At 51.6% G+C, this 22,428-nt stretch overlaps 1 protein-coding gene across 4 annotated transcripts in view; it reads right to left on the bottom strand.

Annotated features, from left to right (window-relative positions):
- Positions 1–22,428, bottom strand: part of RELL2 (RELT like 2) — a 47,322-nt gene that overhangs the window by 5,805 nt on the left and 19,089 nt on the right. For all 4 annotated transcript variants that reach the window (XM_073356176.2, XM_073356177.2, XM_073356180.2 and 1 more), the window contains exon 6: positions 20,385–20,946. In XM_073356176.2, coding sequence (XP_073212277.1) covers positions 20,385–20,946 — 562 coding nt within the window. The remainder of the gene's footprint in view (positions 1–20,384; positions 20,947–22,428) is intronic.

Here is a 22,428-nt window from a genome sequence, read left to right as displayed (position 1 = left end):
TGGGATTGACCCTGACACTGTTGGGCCTTTATCCTGCCTAGACTGGGCCAGTAAGAGAGACCCAGATGACATCATCCCCCCACACCCACACATCCTTTTCCTTCCTCACCTTAATGGGTGGCAGGTGCCCCTCCCCCGCATCAGGGAGGCTAGCCCTGCGGCTCCGCCCCTTCCGCACAAGGTCCCCCTGTGGCCAGAGCCCTGAGACGACCCCCCTGTGGCTAGAGAAGCCCTGGGCCAGCCAGAACCCTGAGCCCCTTCCCCCCAGCCAAAGAGCCCCAGCCTAGCCCCAGCTGGCCAACTGACCCGAGTCCTGGCCCCAGCGGCCCCAGCAGCTTGGGCCAGCCTGGGGCCAGAGCAGTCTCAACTATGCAAGCTGGAGCAGCCCCAGTCCAGCATCCTGCAGCAGCTATACCCACTGCCCATGCCCACCTTATTTCTTCACTTTCCTCTCTCTCTCTCCTTTTGCCTTCTGTTTAATTAAAGTCTGCCTTACTCAACTAAGCCTGTATATTTTGCAATGCTGCTGAGAGACTGTAACCAGAAAGAAGCAGCTCAAAGCAATGCCCTAAACAGTCTGATGCTGGTACAAGTTTGGCAAGTCTCAGAAGTGCTGATCAGACCCTGTGCACGGCCTGTGTTTTTCCAGCAGATAAGGCTGCAAGTGAAAGTAAACACCAGAGCCAGAAACTGCATTTTTCTGTCTTTGCTGGTCTTGTCTCTCCCTTTTTGTGTATGTTTGTGTGACAGAATACACCCCTGTGTTCACACACTAGGGTACTAGGCTGTGTACAAGGTATGCCTTGTATCCTTTGAAAACTCATAATTTGCTGGTCAGTACAGTCCTGGTAAAATATGTATGGCAACAGTGTATGAGAAGTTACAAGATTACCCTGTGTGATGTTATGAACACATGTTCCAAACCACACAGCCTTGCGCAAATGGAAGCTGGCAAACAGCTCTGTCCTAAACAAAGGAATGTGCACTCTGCTTAATTTGCATGTAAGCAGTAAACAAAGTCATCAAGCAGGGAGGGGAAAAAAAGGAAGTACAAACAGGTACAAAAACTAGCAGGGAACATCCTTCCACATGGACTCTTTGGCTCTAGGATCTCAGCTGGAAATGTTTTGCAAGAGGGGGACTGAAGTTATAAAAAGGAGGGGAAAACACCTCAAGGAACCTCTCCCCCCTACCCTCCAATTGTATTCTCTGCACCTGAAGAGAAAAAGGAAACAGCTGATAAACTCTGGGGGAGAGATCATGACCTAAGGCATTTGGTCAGTAACAGAGCTGATAGCATGTGATGAGAAAATTTGCTTTGAATCTAATGTAGTTTGTTAAGTTAAGCATCAGGAAGTGTTTTATCTTTATTTGTCTTGTAAGCATTTCTGACTTTTATGCCTCATGACTTGTATGCCCTTAAATCTCTCTCTCTTTGTAGTTAGTAAACTTATTTTATTGTTTGATCTAATCCAATGTGCTCAAGTTGCAGTGTCTGGGTACCTTCATTTGGGGTAGCAAGTTGTGTGTACTCTGGTTTCTCTTCAGATCGTATAAATCTTTTGCCTTTTCCCTTCAAGGAATAGTGGCCCGGCTATATTTGCACTGTGCAGGAGAGGACTGGGTAGTACAGGACACATGTTTCTGGGGGGCGATTTGGGACTGAGAGTGTGCTGGGCTCACCCTGTAGACTCTTTAAGGTTGGTGAGCACCAAGGTGTGGCTGGCTGGCTGCAGCACACAGAGAAATGGCTGGGAGTGACTAGCATGCTGGAGTCGGTTTGTGAGCAGCCAGGCTGTATAAAGGGCACCCCAGGTTAGAGGGTGGGGTGACCCAGCTGCTCATTGGGCTGGATTGTGCCCAGCGAGGTCACAGTTTGGCTTGTCTTTTAGACTTTACCAATGTCAGCTCCAGTCCATCTCCATGAACTTTTTCTTGTCCCCCCAAAAGGACACTTTTATTACCATTTTAAAAGGCAGTCATATGGGGGGAGTTTCCTCTCCAGCTAAGGGGAATGGACCCAGGGATGTGGTTACACTGACAGCCTGACTTAATACTTCACGTTTCAAACACTTGGAACTGTTTTTCCTCCTTTGCTGTATCTTCAATAACAGGCTGTTTAATGGGGTGTTGCCACAGTAAGATGCAGGCTGGGGTCTCCAGGTAGCAAACCCTGACCCTTGTTTAACCCTGTTTAGTGCTGGACAGTGACTGGGTCACATTAACACCTCGGACTCTTTGGGCCTATGATTTAACATGAGCACTGCCCTAGTTGCAGGTGCGATCAGTCACGGTGAGGAGCACTGGAAAAGCTGGAAGAGGGGGAGGCCTGGGATAACAAACAAACAATAGAGCTTTAACCTTCCATCAGAAAATCTCTCAGTGTTTACCGAACAGCATCTAATTAATCCTCCCAGCACCCCGGTGAGGTAGGTAAGGGACTGGGGAGTCACAGTAGCGCCTTCACCATCTGGTCTGGTTGGAGAGAGCTTCTAGGCTCGACTCAAGCTCTGGCTCCTTCTCCGTGTCCCTGGGGTCTGAGGTTGTGGGTACTTATCCACAGCAAAGCAAATGTGACACATGACTGGGAGCCCAGTGATTGAAAACTCTCGTGAGGCATTGAACGGCCATTCAGATATGGGCCCCCCCATTTGAAAACTGGTTTGGGCTAACATTGACAAACTCATCTCACACGCCCCGGAAGGCCTAGCACAGAGGTCAAGCTGAATAGCCTCCTTCAGTGCCTAATCTGTATAGGGCCCTATCCCCCTCTCTGCAGGAAATGCTGCGTGTTTGCACCCATGGATTTTCCTTTGCTCTTCCCTGAGGTCTGTGGGAGCTCCAGGCCATCTGCACAGCAGCACTGTGCCTCTGTGGTGTTTCCCACCTCCCTGGGCACCTCCTGCCGGAGCCCCTGCATTCAGCATTCCCATAGGAGGGCAGGGTTCACACAGGAGTGTGGGACAGTGGGTGAGCTAAGGCTGATGAGATCAGCAATAATTTCCCTGCTAGAGGCACTGGGGTGCAAAAAGCACCCCTTGCCCCAGAACCATGCTCAACCCTACCTCTGGGGTCTCCCTAAAGAGGCATCTGTGAGGTCTTAAAGAGGGGAAATGATGCAGGGGAGTGGGCACTCCCCCCTTCCATGTCCCTAGGAGGTATGGTCCTTAGTTTTTTCCCCATGAGGAGATCCGCTTTGCTCAAAGCTTTGTAGACACTGAGCTGGGTGGTTGCTGCTGGCTGGCATCAGAGCTCAGTAGTACCTCCAGGGAAAGTAAAAGCCCCCCCAGACTTTACAAGACCCTCAGCCTTCATCCTGTAGAGCTGGTAAACTCTGGGTGTGCAGCTAAGAAGCTTACAAAGTCTGCAGGCCATTTACCCGGTGCTGATTGCCATGAACCCATGACAGCTCTGTCAAGGATCAAAGGTCAACAGCTGCAGTCAAGGTACTAACCTGCATTGTAGGTCTCAGAACTCAAATAGCTCTTCATCAAGGTCAATCATTACATTTGAAGACAGAAATATCAGGGAAATCATTAAGGCTGGAATTTTCAAAGGGGCCTAAGTGAGTTAGGTGCCCAGTTCTTGCTGACCTGCCTTAGGAAAGACTAAAGCCAACATTGTGCAAGCCCCTCCTTTCTACAATCTTAATTATAGTGGCCACTTTTGCTTGCTCTATAACGTAAAAATCCTTCATTCTCAGTATCTTGCATTTCAACAGCCAACCAGCCATTGTGAACCTTGAGGAGAAAGATGTGGTATCATGTTTAGGTAACTGTGGCAGTTTGCATACAGAATGAAAATCTAAGAGCTGGGCACGTTAGGCCTCCTTTTAAAATCCCAGCTTAAGGGCCAGATTCCCAAAGGCGTTTAGGCTCCTAACTTCCACTGACAGCAAAGGCAGCTAGAAGCCAAAATATCTTTGGGGATCTGGGTCTAAGTTACTACACCTGTTTGGAGACCTCCCCAGTGTTCCAGGGCATGGAAGGAAAGCTCTAGCCCCAAGTCCCTCACACCTGAGCCTTTCTAGCTCAGAAATCCTTGCACAGCAAACGTCTAGCCAGTGTGCTTGTGTATGGAAAGCTGTCTAGGGAAGGCTGTTGTGTAGATGCTGTTCTAGGCATTACAACAAAACTGTGTTTTGCACAGAAACCTTTCACCATGGAAGTCTAGCAGGTGGGACAATTCCTCACAGACCAATTGCTCTGAGAGGGACGAATAGGCCCTGTGCTTGCAGCACATGAGGAAGGAAGCAGAGTCTTGTTGCTGCCAACCCTGGGAGCAAAAAAGAGCCACTGTCTCCCACTCTCCCCAGCTAAAACCTCTCCAGCGCATCATCAAGGATCTACAACCTATCCTGAACGACGATACCTCACTCTCACAGATCTTGGGAGACAGGCCAGTCCTCACTTACAGACAGCCCCACAACCTGAAGCGAAAACTCACCAGCAACCACACAACAGAACCACTAACCCAGGAATGTATCCTTGCAACAAAGCCCGTTTCCAACTCTGTCCACATATCTATTCAGGGGACACCATCATAGGACCTAACCACATCAGCCACACCATCAGAAGCTCATTCACCTGCACATCTACCAATGTGATATATGCCATCATGTACCAGCAATGCCCCTCTGCCATGTACATTGGCCAAACCAGACAGTCTCTACGTAAAAGAATAAATGGACACAAATCAGACGTCAGGAATTAGAAATTCAAAAACCAGCCGGAGAACACTTCAATCTCTCTGGTCACTCGATTTCAGACCTAAAAGTCGCAATTCTCCAACAAAAAAACTTCAAAAACAGACTCCAATGAGAAACTGCAGAATTGGAATTAATTTGCAAACTGGACACCATTAAATTAGGCTTGAATAAAGACTGGGAGTGGATGGATCATTACACAAAATAAAAACTATTTCCCCATGCTAATTTTCCCGCTACTGTTACTCAGCTTCTTGTCAACTTTTTGAAATGGCCATCCTGATTATCACTACAAAAGTTTTTTTTCTTCTACTGCTGATAATAGCCCACCTTAATTGATTAGTCTCATTACAGTTGGTATGGCAACCCCCATTTTTTTCATGGTGTGTGTGTTTGTGTGTATAGATAGATATAGTCTTCCTACTGTATTTTTCACTGCATGCATCTGATTAAGTGGGTTTTAGCCCACAAAAGCTTATGCCCAAATAAATTTGTTAGTCTCTAAGGTGCCACAAGTACTCCTTGGTGTTCTCTTTTTTTTTTGTCTCCTCCTAGGATCTCTCCCCAGGGAGTGAGGTCACCAGTGCTTCTGTTCCTTAAGTCTCCTAGCTAGCAAAATGGAGCCCTGTTGCTGCCATGTACCAGATCTCCTGGGAGGCGACAAGCAGCCCCCACTAATTCTGCTTCAATGCCTTCCTGGGTTTGATACATGGGAAATTCCCTACAAGTTGTCTGTATTCTTCACTATGCATTTTCCAGGATGGTTACTGCTTTAAAACAGTGTCAGAAAGAACCACACAGAACTCTTGGAAATGTCTAGAATCTAAATCAACTCCCTTAAAAATAAAATCTGGAAATTCCTAGACAAAAACCATTGTTGAGTCAGCAAGACAGTGACCAAGGCTGACAAGGAAAAAAGGCAAAAACTAGAAAACCAAACATGAAATGCACAAAAATTATTGAATTCAAGGCTGGGGTTAGTTCATTAGTTGCCCTGTGGTCCTGTCCATCACCAGACAGTGGGGACACCAGGATGTTGCAAACAGTGCTGATTGACTAGCAAGAACAATATCACATTGTCTGTGGTAACGTGGGTTCTTTCCCCCTTTCTGAGGAAGATCTCACAGCACGGGGCAGCGAGCAGGTTCCGTGGACACGTGCAGTTAGTGTGAGCAGTAAAGAGGCCAGAGTGGGGCTGTCTTTGCATGGAGGTGTGAGGCTGCTCAGAGCCATGCTAGCAGCACTGCTAGGTCAAGGTCATACATGCTGCATTTGCTAAAGAGAGGTGGAGCTGCCATGTCAGTCAGCATTCCTCCTAGCAGACGCCTGCAACGGGGCATGTCCTGTTCTCCTCCCCCACTAAAATGGGGCTGTGCCTACAGGGCACAAGGCAGTTCTATGGGAGGTGGGTGCCCGTAGATCCCCACCTGCATGTGACAAGTGGGGCCGGGAATGAGATAGGTTTTCTGCTACTTCCAGTCTGCATAAGAAAAGCACCAGAGATGGGGTGATGTTAAGTTGTTGGGCTCCTAGGGGGCAGTGGGGGAAGGACGGTGATGTCTGAAAAGTGCACATGGAGGGTAAGGTGAGAGAAACTCTGATTCTGAGACCGCAGTTGGAAGCAGAGTTGTGGGAGAGTGAGTCTGAGCCTGTGCCCTTTGTGTGCATTACAAGAGGTAAGACTCTAAGGTCCTTAGAGTCTACCAAGGGAGGTGGGTAGAGGCCAAGTCTGGCCAGGATTGGCTGGGCCCAGCTCCTCAGCAATATGTAGGCACCTGACTCCCATTGAAATCAGTGGAAGCTATGAGCTTAAGTACCTTTGCGGAGCTGGGCTGTGGCCATTGACCAGATGCGTGAGAAGACTGCTGAATTGGGAGGGCTCTCCTGGAAACCAAAGAGCAGTAAAGAGGGGTCCCAGGCGGATGGAGACAGTGGGTGGGGATACGCAGGCAACACCAGGTTTTCCCATGGAGGGACCAAGACTAGCTGGCCCTGGGGGATCATCGCACTGAATCTGGGCTGGTAGTAGGAGGCTAATCCTGCCTGTGATTTCCAGAGCCCAGGTGCCTGCAGCAGCACAGAGAGGAGGAGGCGGGTTGTGCATGTGTCTGGGCACCCAGAGGATACAGACTCGAGCAAGAGCTGTGGGAAGAGGAGGCTGGAACGGCACTACCATCACTCTGGAGGAGATGGGGGAGTGAGTGAGCTCTCCTGCCTCCTCTCAGAAAGCCTAGAGCAAGCGGTGAGGTCCCCAGGGCACATGGCCCATGTGCATCCCCTACACTGGATCCGCATGGGGTGGGAGCCCCAGGTCACACTCCTAGAGGCACAACCTGAACCTTGAGAGAGGGTGACAGACTGGCCACTGCTGGAGCTGCAATATCTTTTGTAAGGAAAATGTAGAATCAAATGAAATAAAAATCTATGAATGTATCATTCTTGTATCTGAAACTAGAAATATGAAATATAACTCTGAGAGCCTACTGTAATTATGCAAAGTGTGGGCCATTAATGGTGGTTTGGAATCTTCCTGGCTCCCATCAGCCAGGACAATTGACTATGGATGGCTCTGTTTGCAGGCAGGCCTTCCTGTAAGTCAGGCTGGGAGGAATGAAGGCTTGGGGTCTCACAGGGCATGTGACCATGTCACCTGGTACTGAAATCCATTTTAAACCTGGTGCTTTTCCATTTAGAAGGGGCGAGTGGGGACCCAGAGAGACAAAAGATTCCTGCCTTGTGCTAAAGCTATATAAGGGCGTGGAACAGAACAAAGGGGGCTGCAATCATGAGAAATCCCCTAGTTATCACCTGAGCTGGAACAAGGGCTGTACCAGGGGAAAGGATTAGGCCCAGACTACGAAGGAGTCCAGTCTGTGACAGAAGCTTATTGAAACATCTGAGGGTGAGGTTTTATCCGTATTCAGTTTTCTTACTGTATTAGGCATAGACTTGCGTTTTTTTATTTTATTTTGCTTGGTAATTTACTTGGTTCTGTTGGTTATTACTTGGAACCACTTAAATCCTACTTTTTGTATTTAATAAAATCACTTTTCACTTATTAACCCAGAGTATGTATTAATACCGGGGGGGGGGGGGGGGGTTAACAGCTGTGCACATGTCTCTATCAGTGTTATAGAGGGCGAACAATTTATGAGTTTACCCTGTATAAGCTTTATACAGGGTAAAATGGATTTATTTGGGGCTTGGACCTCACTGGGAGCTGGGCATCTGAGTGTTAGAGACTGGAACACTTCTTAAGCCGCTTTCAGTTAAGCCTGCAGTTTGTGGGATGTGGTTCAGACCTGGGTCTGGATTTGTAGCTGGCAGGCGTGTCTGGCTCAACCAGGCAGGGTGCTGGAGTCCCAAGCTGGCAGGGAAGGCAGGGGCAAAAGTAGTCTCAGCAGATCAGTTGGCAGCCCCAAGGGGGTTTTCTGTGATCCAACCCGTCACAAACTGATAAAAGGCATCTCGTAAAAGGAGATGACATGGGACTTCCCAGTCCTTCTGGTAGAGTAGCGGCTGGCTTCCTAGGTCTCAGGTGACTGAGTCCACATAATCCAAAAGGACCAAGTGCTAGTGGTCCCTAAGAGGAGGTGGATTCATCCCCAGAGGAACCCACAAACCAGGGGAATACTCGAGCTGAGGCACGTAAGTAGGCCATAAGGGCAAGTGCTCCTGGGGTGCAACTCAGGCACCATCCCAGAAGGCAGTGAGGTCATCAACAGCCACAGGATTGACCCCTCCAGGATGTGGTATGGGGAGATACGAACAAGGGAAGCAGAGAAAGGTTCCCAGCTCACAGCTGTAGAAGATAACAAAGCCTACAGAAACTATGGCTCGGGAGGGCTGGTGCCGAGGGAACCAGATCTGTGACCGGGATCTCAATCAAAGTAGCAGACAGTGCCAGAATAACTGACACCCTAGATTGACTGTCCCACTGCTCAGGATCCCTAACCAAAATACTGAGCACCAGGGAAGAGAGCTTGATGCATGCAGCGCTAAAAGGCTCTCACCAAGGCAACTGAGCCCAGGGCAGCCAACACCAGAACGCCCCGGCCCAATGCAGCAGAGACCCTTGGGTCTGCGGCTCCAGAGGCAGGTCCCCATCATTCTAGGCAGCAAAGCTGGTATAGTGTCATGCAGTCATGATGTCAAGACAAGGTGTGTGACTCATGGCTGGGCTTCTCCTTCCTCAGCTCGGAGGACAAAACATCATGCCAGGAACCAGTTCCAGAACCAGCTCCATAGGGCGGGCACATGGACTCTTCATCCAAGTCAGCGAGTGCTTTTGGTGGAGTCAGCCTCTTCCTACTCTTGCTGCTAGATTTTTGGGAACATGACAAAAAGGCCAGAGAGTTCCTTGTAGGCTCTTCACACTGACTCTCAGACCAGATGCATAGTATCTGGGATGACATCACTGTGTTCTGGCTATTGCATTTAACCCAGGCACAGAACCCATCTGGATACCTGTTCCTGACTCAACGGGCAAGAGTGTGGGTGGCAACTCCTCTGAACAATCAGAACCAGGAAGAGTCGCCCACATGGCCGCTCCCAGCAGCTGGAGCTCAGGGTGACTCTTTTTAGCTCTGTATGTGCATTAGGTAAAAGCATGGCACAAAGAGCTCATCTGGGAACGTGCCCCTCCTCTAAGCAGAGAAGAAATCGATCATACACCTCTGTCATGGCCCTGGCACCATCACAGAAGGGACATGGCTTGAGGCCAGAGGACTTGGTCTCAGTTATAAAGGAAAGGCCTGAAAACATGAAGAAAACACAATGGCCAGATGGGTCCCAAAAGTGTGTAAAAAGCCTGCCCCTAACTCTAACTCCTCCAGCTGCATGGGGGGGAATTCCCAAAGTGTTTGCCTAATGTGGCTCCCGCTGGACTCAGAGCAGAGTTAGGCCAGTGGGGAGCCCTGCTGAAAATCCCACTCTACAATTAAAATGCCGGCTCTGTTCCAAAAGGGCCCAGTGGGGCAGCAGTGTACACCACTGAGCTCCTGCTCATGACCTACAGCAGCAGTCCGTGAGGCTGGGGGCTCTGACCCCATGATGCTTGGTGATGCCATAGGAGGGGGATTGTGCAGACTGTCATCCAGACAGTGCCGGGTTTACAATGGTGCAAGTGGCTCCATGCAGTGATGAGCTGCCAAAATCTTAACAACCGGTTCCCTCCTCACCCCACGAGGGGGTCCTAGCCCACCTCTGCCCCCCAGGACTCCTGCCCCAGCCAACCCCCCCCCACATTCCTTGATGCCCCCCGGGACCCCGGCCCCATCCACTCCCCTCCCCTGTCCCCTGACTGCCCCCAGAACCAGGCAAGAGGGTCCGTGGGCCACCGTAGTGGGTGCCCACCCCGCCCCCTAAAAGCGAGAGGGATCTGCCGGGGGGTGAGGTGGGAAGTCCTGGTGGTGCTTACCTGGGGCGGCTCCCAGGAAGCATCTGGCAGGTCCCTCTGGCTCCTAGGGGTGGGGTAGTGTAGCTAGGGGAGGAGCGGGGGAGCACCTGCTCCCCCCACTGATCACATCAAAAGCGGCGCCTTAGGCACTGACTCTGTGGGTGTTCCGGGGCTGGAGCACCCATGGGGGAAATTTGGTGGGTGCAGAGACTCCACCGGCAGCTCCCGGCCCCACACCCAGCCCCAGCTCACCTCCGCTCCGCCTCCTCCCTGAATGCGCCACCCCGCTCTGCTTCTCCGCCCCACCCCGGCTTCCCGCGGATCAGCTGTTCGTACGGGAAGTCTGGGAGGGCTGAGAAGCAGGCGGCGGCTTCGCGCTCAGGCCCAGGGAGGTGGAGGTGAGCTGGGGCAGGGAGTGGTTCTCCTGCGCACCCCCTGGGTTACCTGATGCGGTGCGGACGGCCCTCCTTGCGCCCCCCCGCCCCAGCTCACCTCTGCTCCGCCTCCGCCTCCCTGGGCCTGAGCGCGAAGCCACCACTTGCTTCTCAGCCCTTCCTGGCTTCCCGCGCAAACAGCTGATTTGTGGGAAACTAGGGGGGTGGAGAAGCAGAGCGGTGCGGAGCATAACTCGGGGCGGAGGCGAAGCGGAGGTGAGCTGGGGCCGTGCACGGGGCGGGGAGCTGCCAGTGGGTGCTCCAACCCCGGAGCACCCACAGAGTCAGCGCCTAAGGCACCACTTTTGGCTGGTTGTTAAATTTAGAAGCCCTTTTTAAAAAGGGCTTCTAAATTTAACAACCGGTTCCAGCGAACCGGTGCGAACCGGCTCCAGCTCACCAGTGGCTCCATGGAACCGAGCCCATGCTCAGAAGGGGCCCCGGCCTGCTCTGCTTGCACTGTGCCCTGAGACCCCGCCAGCTCCCCTACCCCACCCACCACTTGCTCCTCTTGGCCTGCCCACCAGCTGGCTGAGGGCTCCTCTCCACCCCTTGGCCCCACCCGCCGGCTTCTTGCCAGCAAGTTAAAGAAGTATGGATTGGATGAATGGACTATGAGGTTAGGGTGACCAGACAGCAAATGTGAAAAATTGGGACACAGGGTGGGGGGTAATAGGCAGGGCTGTCCTTAGGCATACGCAGCTGCATATGGCACCATGAAATTTGGGGCACCAAATTGCCCCAAATTTCATGGTGCCCTAGGCAGCTGCCTGCTGCATACGTAGCAGCACCAGCCCTGGTAACCAGCCCTATCCCTCGGCAGCCCCCACCCCCTCTAAGGGCTGTGCCCACTGCAAGGGCCAGGCCCGTCCCTAGGGGTGTGTGGGGCCCTGGACAACTCCCTCTGTTCCACCTCTAACCTTCCCCCATGCTCCACCCCTGGCCTGCCCGCATTCCACCTCTTCCCCCCAGCGACCCCGCACTCACTGGCATTGGTGGGAAGCAGAGCAACCCGGCCTCAGCCCACTCCACTCCACCAGATCCCAGCCGTGGAACTCCGCTTCCTGCCGCCGGTGAGTTGCAGGTTGGGGAAAGTACCGCCCCCTGCACTCACTGGCAGCGGGAAGCGGAGCGATGCGGCCTCAGCCCACTCCGCTTCCCTTGTCCCAGCCCCAGCCATGTCGCTCGGGTTGGGGAAAAGGACCACCCCCTGCTCTCACTGGCGGCGGGAAGCGGAGCCCTGTGGCTGGGAGCTGGCAGAATACAGCAGGCTGGGGCTGGACTGCTTCATTTCCCGCTGCTGGTGAGTGTGGGGGGCGGATCCCTTCCCCCAAGCCTCCTCCCCTGAGCGACATGGCTGGGACCAGGGTAAGAGAACTGGAGCGGGCTGCTCCCAGCCCCCCGCTAATCCCCTGGGCCACTCTGGGCCTGTGAGGCATCCAAAAGTGCCCCCACACAGCTCCTGCCTCCCAGACCCTGGGGGGGAGGAGGCCTGGGGCCCACAGCCCCCCACGGGTAATAGGAGCCTATATAAGAAAAATACCCAAACATGGGGACTGTCCCTATAAAATTGGGACATCTGGTCACCCTATATAAGGTGGATAGAAATCTGGCTAGATCGTTGGGCTAAAAGGGTAGTGATCAATGGTTCAATGTCTAGTTGGCAGCCGGTATCAAGCGGAGTGCCCCAGGGGTCGGTCCTGGGCAGCATTCCCACTAATTTTTCCCACCCATATGCGGAATTAATTTTATGTGCACCAATATGGAGGTGATATGTGAGGGTTGGGGCGCAGGGGTGAGGGCTCCGACTGGGGGTGCAGGCTCTGGGGTGGGACTGGGGATAAGGGGCTTGGGGTGCAGGAGGGGGCTCTGGGGCTACGGCAAGGAGAGAGGATTCCCCCCAGCTCTCTCTCCCTGCAGCAACACTTGGGCTGTGAGGGAGAGGCGCCTCTCCCTGCTGAGGCATCTCTGGGGTTGGGGCTGAAGGATAGGTGCCCTTTCCCTGGCCCCAGCAGGTCCAGGCCTGGACTGGGTTCAAGCCAGGGGAGGGGCACTCCAGCTGTGCCTGGGTCCGGGCTGTGCCGCCCTGGGTGCGCCTGGGGCCGGGCTGTCCACGCCACCCTGGCTGTGGCTAGGGCTGGGCTGGGCTGGGCCACACTGCTTCTGCCGTGCCTGGGTCCAGGCCGGGCCAGGCCGCTCCGGCCACACACAGGTTTGGGCTGGGCTGGGCCGCTCTGTCCATGTTTGGGTCTGGGCCGAGCTAGGCCCCTCTTGGGTCTGCGCCACCCCAAGCTGCTCCTGAGTCCGGGCTGGGCTGGGCTGGGCCGGGTCAGGCCACCCCGGCAGGGCTGGGTGCCCTGGCCATGGCAGGTTGGGGATAGGGGAGGGGCGCCCTGGCCACGTCAGGTTGGGGGCCTGGTTAGGTTGGGGCTGGGGGAGGGGTGCTCCTCCCCCGGCCAGTCCCCAGCCACAGCAAGTCCCTGGGCAGGTTCCATGAGTACCTGCATGGCACTAAATAGGCTGCTGCATAGCCACACAGTTTACAGGGAACTTAGGTCCTGGGGTCAGTTTTGTTCAACATCTTCATTAATAATCTGGATGATGGGATGGATTGTACCCTCAGCAAGTTTGCGGCCAACACTAAGCTGCAGGGAGAGGTAGATACTCTGGAGGGTAGGGATAGGGTCCAGAGTGACCTAGACAAATTGGAGGATTGGGCCAAAAGAAATCTGATGAGGCTCAACAAGGACAAGTGCGGAGTCCTGCACTTAGGATGGAAGAATCCCATGCACCACTACAGGCTGGGGACCAACTGGCTAAGCAACAGTTCTGCAGAAAAAGACCTGGGGATTACAGTAGATGAGAAGCTGGATATGAGTCAACAGTGTGCCCTTGTTGTCAAGAAGACTAAGGACATATTGGGCTGCATTAGTAGGAGCATTGCCAGCAGACTGAGGGAAGTGATTATTCCCCTCTATTCAACACTGGTGAGGCCACATCTGGAGTATTATGTCCAGTTTTAGGCCCCCCAGTACAGAAAGGATGTGGACAAACTGGAGAGAGTCCAGCGGAGAGCAACTAAAATGATTAGGGGGCTGGGTCACAAGACTTATGAGGAGACTGAGGGAACTGGGGTTATTTAGTCTGCAGAAGAGAAGAGTGAGGGGGGATTTGATAGCAGCCTTCAACTACCTGAAGAGGGGTTCCAAAGAGGATGGAGCTCAGCTGTTCTCAGTGGTAGTTAGGGTGACCAGATGAAATGGACAAAATATCGGGATACATGGGGGAAGCAAAAAAAAAAAAAAAAAGCAACGAAAGCTGCAATATCGGGACAAATGGTGTCCCGACCGTGCATCAGCTGGGACGCGGGACAAAGAACTAAAAATTGGGACAGTCCCAATTTTATCGGGTAACCCGAGTGGTAGCAGATGACAGAACAAGAAGCAATGGTCTCCAGTTGCAGTGTGGGAGGTCTAGGTTGGATATTAGGAAAAACTATTTCACTAGGAGGGTAAAATTAGGTGCCTTTCGCCTGGAGCCCTAGGAACTGGGAAAAGGTGTGAGTGCCTAGATTAAGAGGGTTATGCCTTGAGCCCTAGGAACTGGGTAAAGGTGGGTGCCCCTAGAGCAGAGGTGGGCAAACTACAGCCGCGGGCCACATCTGGCCCGCGGGACCGTCCTACCCAGCCCTTGAGTTCCCGGCCAGGGAGGTTAGCCTCCGGCCCCTCCCTCACTGTCCCTCATCCTCGCAGCCTCACCTCGCCGTGCCGCCAGCACTCTAGCCTGCGGCTCCTGGCTGGCTGGCTCCATCGGGGCTGCGAGCTCCTGCTGCTCTGAGCAGCATGGTAAGGGGTGGGGAGCAGGGTGAAGGGGTTGGATAAGGGGCAGAGGGTCCCGGATGGGCAGTCGGGGAGCAGGGGGCGGTTGGATGGGGCGGAGGTTCTGGGGCGGAAAGGGCAGTCAGGGGATGGGGAATAGGGGGGGTTGGATAGGTGTGGGAGTCCCAGGGGCCCTGTCAGGGGGCAGGGGTGTGGATAGGGGGCGGGGCTGTCAGGGGACAGGAAGCAGGGGGGTTGGATGGGGTGGGGGATCCCAGGAGGGGGCAGTTGGGGGACCAGGAGCAGGGGGGGTTGGATGGGTCAGGGATTCTGAGGGGGGCAGTCAGGGGGCGGGAAGTGGGAGGGGGCGGATGGGGGCAGGGGCCAGGCTGTTTGGGGAGGCACAGCCTTCCCTACCCTGCCCTCCATACAATTTTGCAACCCCGATGTGGCCCTTGGGCCAAAAAGTTTGCCCACCCCTGCCCTAGAGCGTAAGTAACAGAATTTTGTGCGGGTAACAATTAGGCTAACCAGTAATGTACAGAAAGTTTTCAGCAAAGGAGTACTCTTTGGCACACACCTGGTATGGCCCCTGCTTTACTGTGAATCGGGCCAGTCCCAGTGTTTATCAGGTAGAAATCCTAAATGGGAAAAATGGGAAACCCTGGTGGAAATGGTTTCATTCCTCACAGCTGAAAGAGTGGAAGGGTAAACCATCTGACCCACAAGGAATAGTATAACTGTCTTCTCCATCCTGCCAGCCACCCTTCTTGGCTAGCAAGAAGGAACAGCTTGGGGCCTTCGGAAAATACGCGTCGGGTGGGCTTGTCAGTGCCTACCCCGATGTTGAGGCAGAAAAAGGCCAGAGAAGTCTTCAACTTATTATGGCCACACTCACATAGGTCACTGCTTCATGTTCACCATGCAGGATTGGTCCCAGACTCTCCCAGTATATACGGGGGGAGTGTGGGAGTTTGTTCTCTCTTCTCTGCCCCCTCACAGATCCCGAACATGAGCCATGACATCCCATCATTGCACCAGCACCCTGCTGTTCACAAGTGTCTGGAGTCTGATGCTGTCCATTCTCTATGCTGAACCTGCAATCCCTCTGAACCTCTGGAGGTGCTTGCCAGCTGGAGCCCAGGAAGTAAAATTGCTGTGCCACATACATGGATTCTATGGGAATGGAAGCAACCCCCTGGCCCTGCAGCATCACTACCAGTTCTATGCTGTCGGCAGCTCCTCAGGTTGGGCCAACAACAAAAAACAGTTTTAAATTTTGACCCTCTGATCACAAACTTCACTCTCCTCTGACATTTAAGAGCCCCAATTTCAGGACCCCCTGTGTTTAAATTGGATCAACAAGAACATTTGGTTCTTCATCTTCAGAATTCTCTGAAGGAGGTTCAAATCCATTTAGAAGGTATGACTATCTCTCACATAGCACCTGTATGCACTCCCTTGATTGGAACTACCCATAAGGGTTGGGATGAATGGGTAAGAATGTGGCAAGGGGCTGACCATGTAAATAGAGTACAAAGGGAATTAAATGATTGGATTGCACCTGCAAGAACAGGGATCTCTTTAGTTGATGCGGCAGACATAGTTTATTAGCCAGAACTTCTATCATATGCCACTGAAAATATAGGAAAGATGGTGTGATAAATGAAGGGGGGGAAGAGGGGTAGCTCCCTTTTATGGACACCCAGACAGCCAGTTAGCTATAAAATCCCTCTTAGTAGCTGTTCTCTACTTGCTTTACCTGTAAAGGGTTAAAAAGTCTCCCTGCTATGCATAAGTAAAAGAAAGGGAGTGGGCACCTGACCAAAAGAACCAATGGGAAGACTAGAACTTTTTAAACTTGGGGAAAAAACTTCCCCTTTGTCTATCTGTGGTTGCTCTCGGGGAGAGGCAGACAGGGAGCAACTATGCTGTAAGAAGCTTGGGGCCAGGTATGAAAAATCTTCAGTATCATACCTAGAAACTACTCATTTGAAATCCCAGATATGTAAGTAGATCAGGAAATGTCTAGGAAGATGCGATTAGGTTTCTCTCTTTTTATTTATTTATGGCTTGTGGTCTCTTCTGTGCTAAGCCAAATGCTTTTATTTTGCTTATAACCTTTAAGCTGGACCTCAAGAAACTATTCTTGATGCTTAATCATTGTAGTTGTTCTCTTTAAATCTAGCAATAGCCTAAGTTCCCAAATGTATTTTCTTCCTTTTTCTTTTTTTAATAAAGTTTACCTTTTTTAAAGAACAGAATTGAATTTTTGTGTCCTAAGAGGTTTGTGCATGTTGTTTTAATTAGCTGGTGGCAACAGCTGATTTCCTTTGTTTTTCTTTCTCAGCTCTTCCCTGGAGGGGAGGTGAAAGAGCTTGAGGGTACCCCACAGGAAGGAATTCCCAAGTGCGCCTTCCTGGGTGCTCAAAGGGCTTTGGCACTTGCGTGATGGCAGCATCTACCCATCCAAGGTCAGAGAAAAGCTGTAACCTTGGGAGTTTAATACAAGCCTGGAGTGGCCAGTATTAATTATTAGAATCCTTGAGGGCCCCCACCTTCTGCACTCCAAGTGCCAGAGTGGGGAATCAGCCTTGAAAGATGGGAACCCCATTAACAGCATCTTTGAAACAGTTAAGTGAGGAACAGCGGTTAATAAGTAAGGTATTTCCTGGGTGGGAAAGACTCATAGAAAAAGACGAAGAGTTAATGATGTCTGATGTACAGTCCCTCCAGAATAATGTCTCATTGACCTCAGCATGTGAGCAAACTCAGGCTCTCACCCAGAACGTAATCATGGGAATGATTCGGCAAGCCATAGCCGGACAAATTCCCATGGAGGCAATCAACCTTGATTCAGTCCCATGTAACAGAAGAAGAATTAGTCCTATGGCCCTGGTGGAGACTAGTTAATGCTTTGTACAATCACCACCAGCAAAGCTTGCAGTTATTTTTGATAACTGTGGCAGGTAAAGAAATTAGAGTAATCCACCCAGTAGTCCCACTGGGATTACAGACAAATGATAACTCAATAATGTACTTCAGAGATCCTAACACTTGGGCCTGGCAGAAAGATAATGTGTGGAACACAGTAAATGTAAAGGAGTGTAGGAGGAAAGAATGTTTGGGCTATATCTGTGAAGACCAAGCATTGGAGGAACATGATGAATACTTCTTCCCACAACCTGGGAATAAGTCTCACTGTTCCTTCAATGTTACCCAGGAAAAGGGGTCTTGATTTTATCTATGTTGGTAAAGCACGTGTGTGTAAGAACAAAATGTAATATTGTATTGATTAATAGACATTGGATTCAACCCATGGTGCCTTACGTTAATTGCTGTTTCCGTAATGTAACCACTATTGTTAGTTGTAATATTAAGTGTACAGTGCCTATATGGACTGTACAACATTTAAAAGCCTATCCTGAGCTCTACAAGGAGGTTTCTCCCATTTCACTGGGAATGGGTCTCACTGCCATTAAGGGACTATTAACTCATCCCTCCTTACAGACTGAGCTGCAGAAGCTCCGAACTTTGCGGGAGAATGGCAAACTCGAGATTCAGCACCACAACCAGGAGCTCTCTAGGCTAGCAGCTACAGTTAAAAACACAGGCCATCACTCCTGGCGGGAGACTTTGCTTGGGTGGAGCCCCAGTGCAACAGGTCTTTTGAATATCATGCTTCGCCCCATTGTGGTAATCATCAGTTTCCAAATTATACAAGCAATTAGTCTTGTTCTACTGGTTTGCTGGATCCAGCGACTGATGCGGTGGCTGCAATGGATTGAAGATCAGACCCGGTACCACAGAGTAAGGATGTGATGGGGATACTCGCTCATTGCAAGCACCCTATCAAAGGGGGAACTTGTTACCTAGCAGGGGGAATCAGGGCACAGTACCCAGCCTGTCTGACTCATAAAAGACACCCGCCCACCCCCAGCCTCTGCTTGAACAATATCTGTATCAGAAGAAAGGCTTACAAAAAGCAATGAAAAGGCAGTGGGAGGCACACCTAAACCCCTGGGATAAGCATGACAGGATTAAGGAAACTCCCCTAGCTTCATTTGCATCAAAGATGGGACAAGTAGACATCTCCATTAGCATAAAGAATGGAGAAGAGAGATTCCAAGGCAAGAACCGCACGGAACTCTGGAACTAGAAAAGAAGGGAAGCACTGCATGATAGGGGATCTCCACTCCAGATGTTAATGAACCCACGTCTGCACACACCCAGCTCAGTAGTTACCAGACCAATTCTAGTAATAAATCCTTTATTGGTATCCAAAATAGTGAAGCTGCCTAATTGCACTGTGAGCTCCCTCCAAGGAACGCCCATAGCCAGGAATGATCAGCTTCCATGTCTAACCTGAACAAAACAACTTTGGTATACTCCCTTGTTTACATATAAACAAATCTAGTGCTCTCCCTTGAACCATTGTTGTTTCTCTACAAAAACCCCTATCCATGCTCAAGTAAGGGGTGTGATGCCTGGATCCAGAGTCTGTATCAGTGCCATTGGGACTTCATCTTCTCCTGACTGATCATGCTGGGGGCTCTGCCTGTTTCTAGCACTCTGGACCCTTAGCTACCCCCACCACCTGGGACCCCTGATCGATTCAAGCTTCATGGAGTGGTAAGAACCCAGCTCTCTCTCTCTCTAAGTATAGCCTTCTGACCCTGACTTCTGTGATCAGTTATGGTTTTCTAAACCTAACTTTTATAATCAAGTGCAGATTTAATATTATTATTAAAAATTAAATTAAATTAAAAATTAAAAAAAATATTATTAATATACAAAATCAAGTTAGATTTAATATTATAACTGTTTTGTTTGTTTGGCTCCCCTATGGTTATTACCTGGCAATAAATAACTTTCATGATTAAGCTGGTTGCTTCTCTCTCTCTCCCCTTCATGGATGTTTTTTGGTTTCCTCATTCACTCTGCAGCAACGCTCCTTGTACCTAAGCTAAAAATCCCTGCAGCGCCCAAAAATCCTGTGGGGTTTGCCCATGAAGTGGGCTACTGCCAGAACAATTGTAACTTGAAAGTGGGGATAGAGAGGTGCTGAACCTGGGACGTAGGAGGGTAGCAGCTTGGAGGTGCTGCTCTACCCAGCCTGCTGAGTCCAGGGACATATAAGGGGTCAGTTTGGGAGTGCTGATTAACCCGGTCCTCTCCAATGTGCTCTGTTAGTGTGTGTGTGTGTGTGTGTGTTTAACCTAGGTCCTGCAGGATAGCTCCATTGGGAGGGACTTGCAGCAGGGAGAAGTAGACCTCTGTATGAGAACACAAGTGACACAAGCAGTGCATTGATAGAAGTACAAAACCCCCTCTTGTCCCCAGAGGAGTAATCCTAATAAACGAGGATACCCCAAAGTAACGGGCAAAGCTGGTAACAGCCGCCCCATGCAGGGAGCCCAGCCCTCCCTGAGTACATGCTTGGCCTTTCCCCTGCCCCTCCCAGAAAAGGGCCATTTCCTCCCATCAGGGTCTGTAGACAAGGAAGGTGCCCGCAGCCCCTGGGCTCTGCTCCAGGGAAGGAGACGGAGTCACATCACCAATGTCTGGGCAATTTCTGCCTCAAGGAGCTGATGCTCATCACACTAATGGGCTGAAATCCGTGGGGCCTTTGCAGGCCTGGTGCTGAGGGAGCTGCTCTCGGAGAGCTCTTCTCGCGGGCGGTTACGCTGGATTAGGCAGATTTGCTCCCTGTCTCCAGAACCCAAGTCTAAAGGAAACCTGAGCAATGACTCACAGCATAACACTTTTGCTGCTTGTCCTGCACTGCGCCCACTGTGCTGCCTCCACATTGCACTAACTCAATGGATCTGTGGACTCATGGTACCTGGTCTGCTCAGCAGCACCAAACACTTCCAGGCTTTGGATACGGTATTTGCCTGAACTTTCTTATCCCCTTGTAGTTTTACACCCCTCAGCCACAACTCCCTGCAGAGTGGCTGCTCAGGGAGCCCCAGGCGGACTTTGCATACCCTGCACTGGGGATGAAGAACGAGTGGAGGGGACCTTACCTGTTGCCCCATGTCCTCCACTCTAGATTCTTTCCTGTTGGCATCCTTGTTTCCTGCCATGGCAGCTCGGGTTCCTTCTTGTACACCTTGGCTTCCTTTAACTTCTGCCGTTTCATTAGCTGGCCCTGGTACAGCCTCCTCCTGCATGGCATCATGTGGCTCAGCGCACTTCACCTCCTTCTGCAAGTCTGCAGGGGCTCCAGCACCCTGTGCTCCTGGGGCCTGAAGCCCCTCCCCCTTGCTTTGGTCATGTCCATTCCCTGGGGTAAGGTCTTGGAGGTCAACGTCCTGCAGTGAACCTGTCTTACCAAACCTCTTCCCCACTGGCCCATTGGTGGGAGCATCTGCCTTGACTGGTGCATTAGGAGGATCCTCCCCTTGGCCTGTTCCATTTGGACAACACTCTGTCTGGATGGTTCCATTTTGCAGACCCTCCTGATGGAGCTGTTCATTGCTATGGACCGCTGGGTCTCTGGCCCCAGCTTCCTTGCTGCCATCAGAAAGTGACACATCCTGCTGCTCTGGGAAAATGGGCTTCTTCTCAATGTGGGTCACATGAAACCTACCAGGGCAAGAGAGTCCGGTCACAAGTGGTGATCGCTCCCTCCTACAATCTCACCCAGCCCTTCAATGTGCTGGCACTGCCCTCCAGCTTCGGACACCCTGTTCCCATCCTATCGCTATGCCAATGCTGCCCTCAGGCCTTGGACCCCTCGTTCCTATCCTATCACCGTGCCAGCACCGCCCTCCAGCCTCTGACCCCTTGTTCCCATCCTATTGCCATGCTGGCATCACCCTCCACCTCAGACCCCTCGTTCCCATTCTATCTCCGTGCTGGTGCTGCCCTACAGCCTCTGACCCCTTGTTCCCATTTTATCGCCATGCCGGTGCTGCTCTCCAGCCTCGGACCCATCATTTCCATCTGTGATGGGGTATGCATACCCCGAACTAGGCAGGAAAGGGTTAATCCCACACAATGGGCAGAGGAAATCCCACCCCTCAAATCCTGCTGGGCATGTTCCAACTGCTGTGCTAGTATAAAGGAGAGCAGCCCAACTCAGTCTGTGCTGACCGCCAAGGAGCAAGGACCTGTGGTGGAGGCTCCAGCCCAGAAGCCGTTACAACCCTTGCCTGCGGGAACTGGAGATCCCGAGACCCAGACTGGAGACCTGTTGCCTACAGCTGACCAGCTGGAGTCAGAGTCCCAGGGAGTTACCTGTGCCGAGGAGCCCGGAGAGCCTGACATCACATGGACTGCAGCTTCAGGAAGCCCGGTAGGAAGTAACCCAGGGAGATGGAGTGAGTGGAATCTCCCACCCATATAAGGTCAGTGTGTTGTGGTTGAATTCCCCACTGACCCAGTGGTAGACTATTCCACCACTGTTAGGGCCCTGGGTTGGGACCTGGTGTTGTTGGGTGGGCCTGGGTCCCCTACCCTGGCCGCCACCCCCTTTGGTGGCAGCCCCCAGATTTGGCCATTAGGCCGTGCTGCCCTGCACTCAAGGGCCGTTGTACTGACTCTGGCCACTAGGCCACTCCGCCTTGCACTCGAGGGCCGCTATATTGACTCCAGCCACTAGGCCACATCGCCCTATGCTCATGGGCAGCCACATTTTCTCGGGCCATTAGACTGTGCTGTAAGGATAAGGCCTTTTCCTGTAGCCATATCGTAAGGCCTAAGTCCTTTGTCTGCAGCCATATTAGGAGAGCAGCAGCCATTAGCTATGAAGCAGGAAGTCACATCCTCACATTCCATCTCAATTACATTAAAACAAGGTAATATTGGGCTGTTAAGAAGGCGGTTCTGTCCTAATAGCACCCACCATCACCAGATAAAGAAAGGTTTCAGAGTAACAGCCGTGTTAGTCTGTATTCGCAAAAAGAAAAGGAGTACTTGTGGCACCTTAGAGACTAACCAATTTATTTGAGCATGAGCTTTCGTGAGCTACAGCTCACTTCATCGGATGCATACCGTGGAAACTGCAGCAGACTTTATATACACACAGAGAATATGAAACAATACTTTAGGGGACGAGAGTTGAGG

The sequence above is a fragment of the Lepidochelys kempii genome, chromosome 8 (genome assembly GCF_965140285.1).
Source record: "Lepidochelys kempii isolate rLepKem1 chromosome 8, rLepKem1.hap1, whole genome shotgun sequence".
NCBI classification, from domain to species: domain Eukaryota; kingdom Metazoa; phylum Chordata; order Testudines; family Cheloniidae; genus Lepidochelys; species Lepidochelys kempii.
Note: the sequence above shows the minus strand (reverse complement) of the source record. Positions and strands in the feature narration are given on the sequence as shown.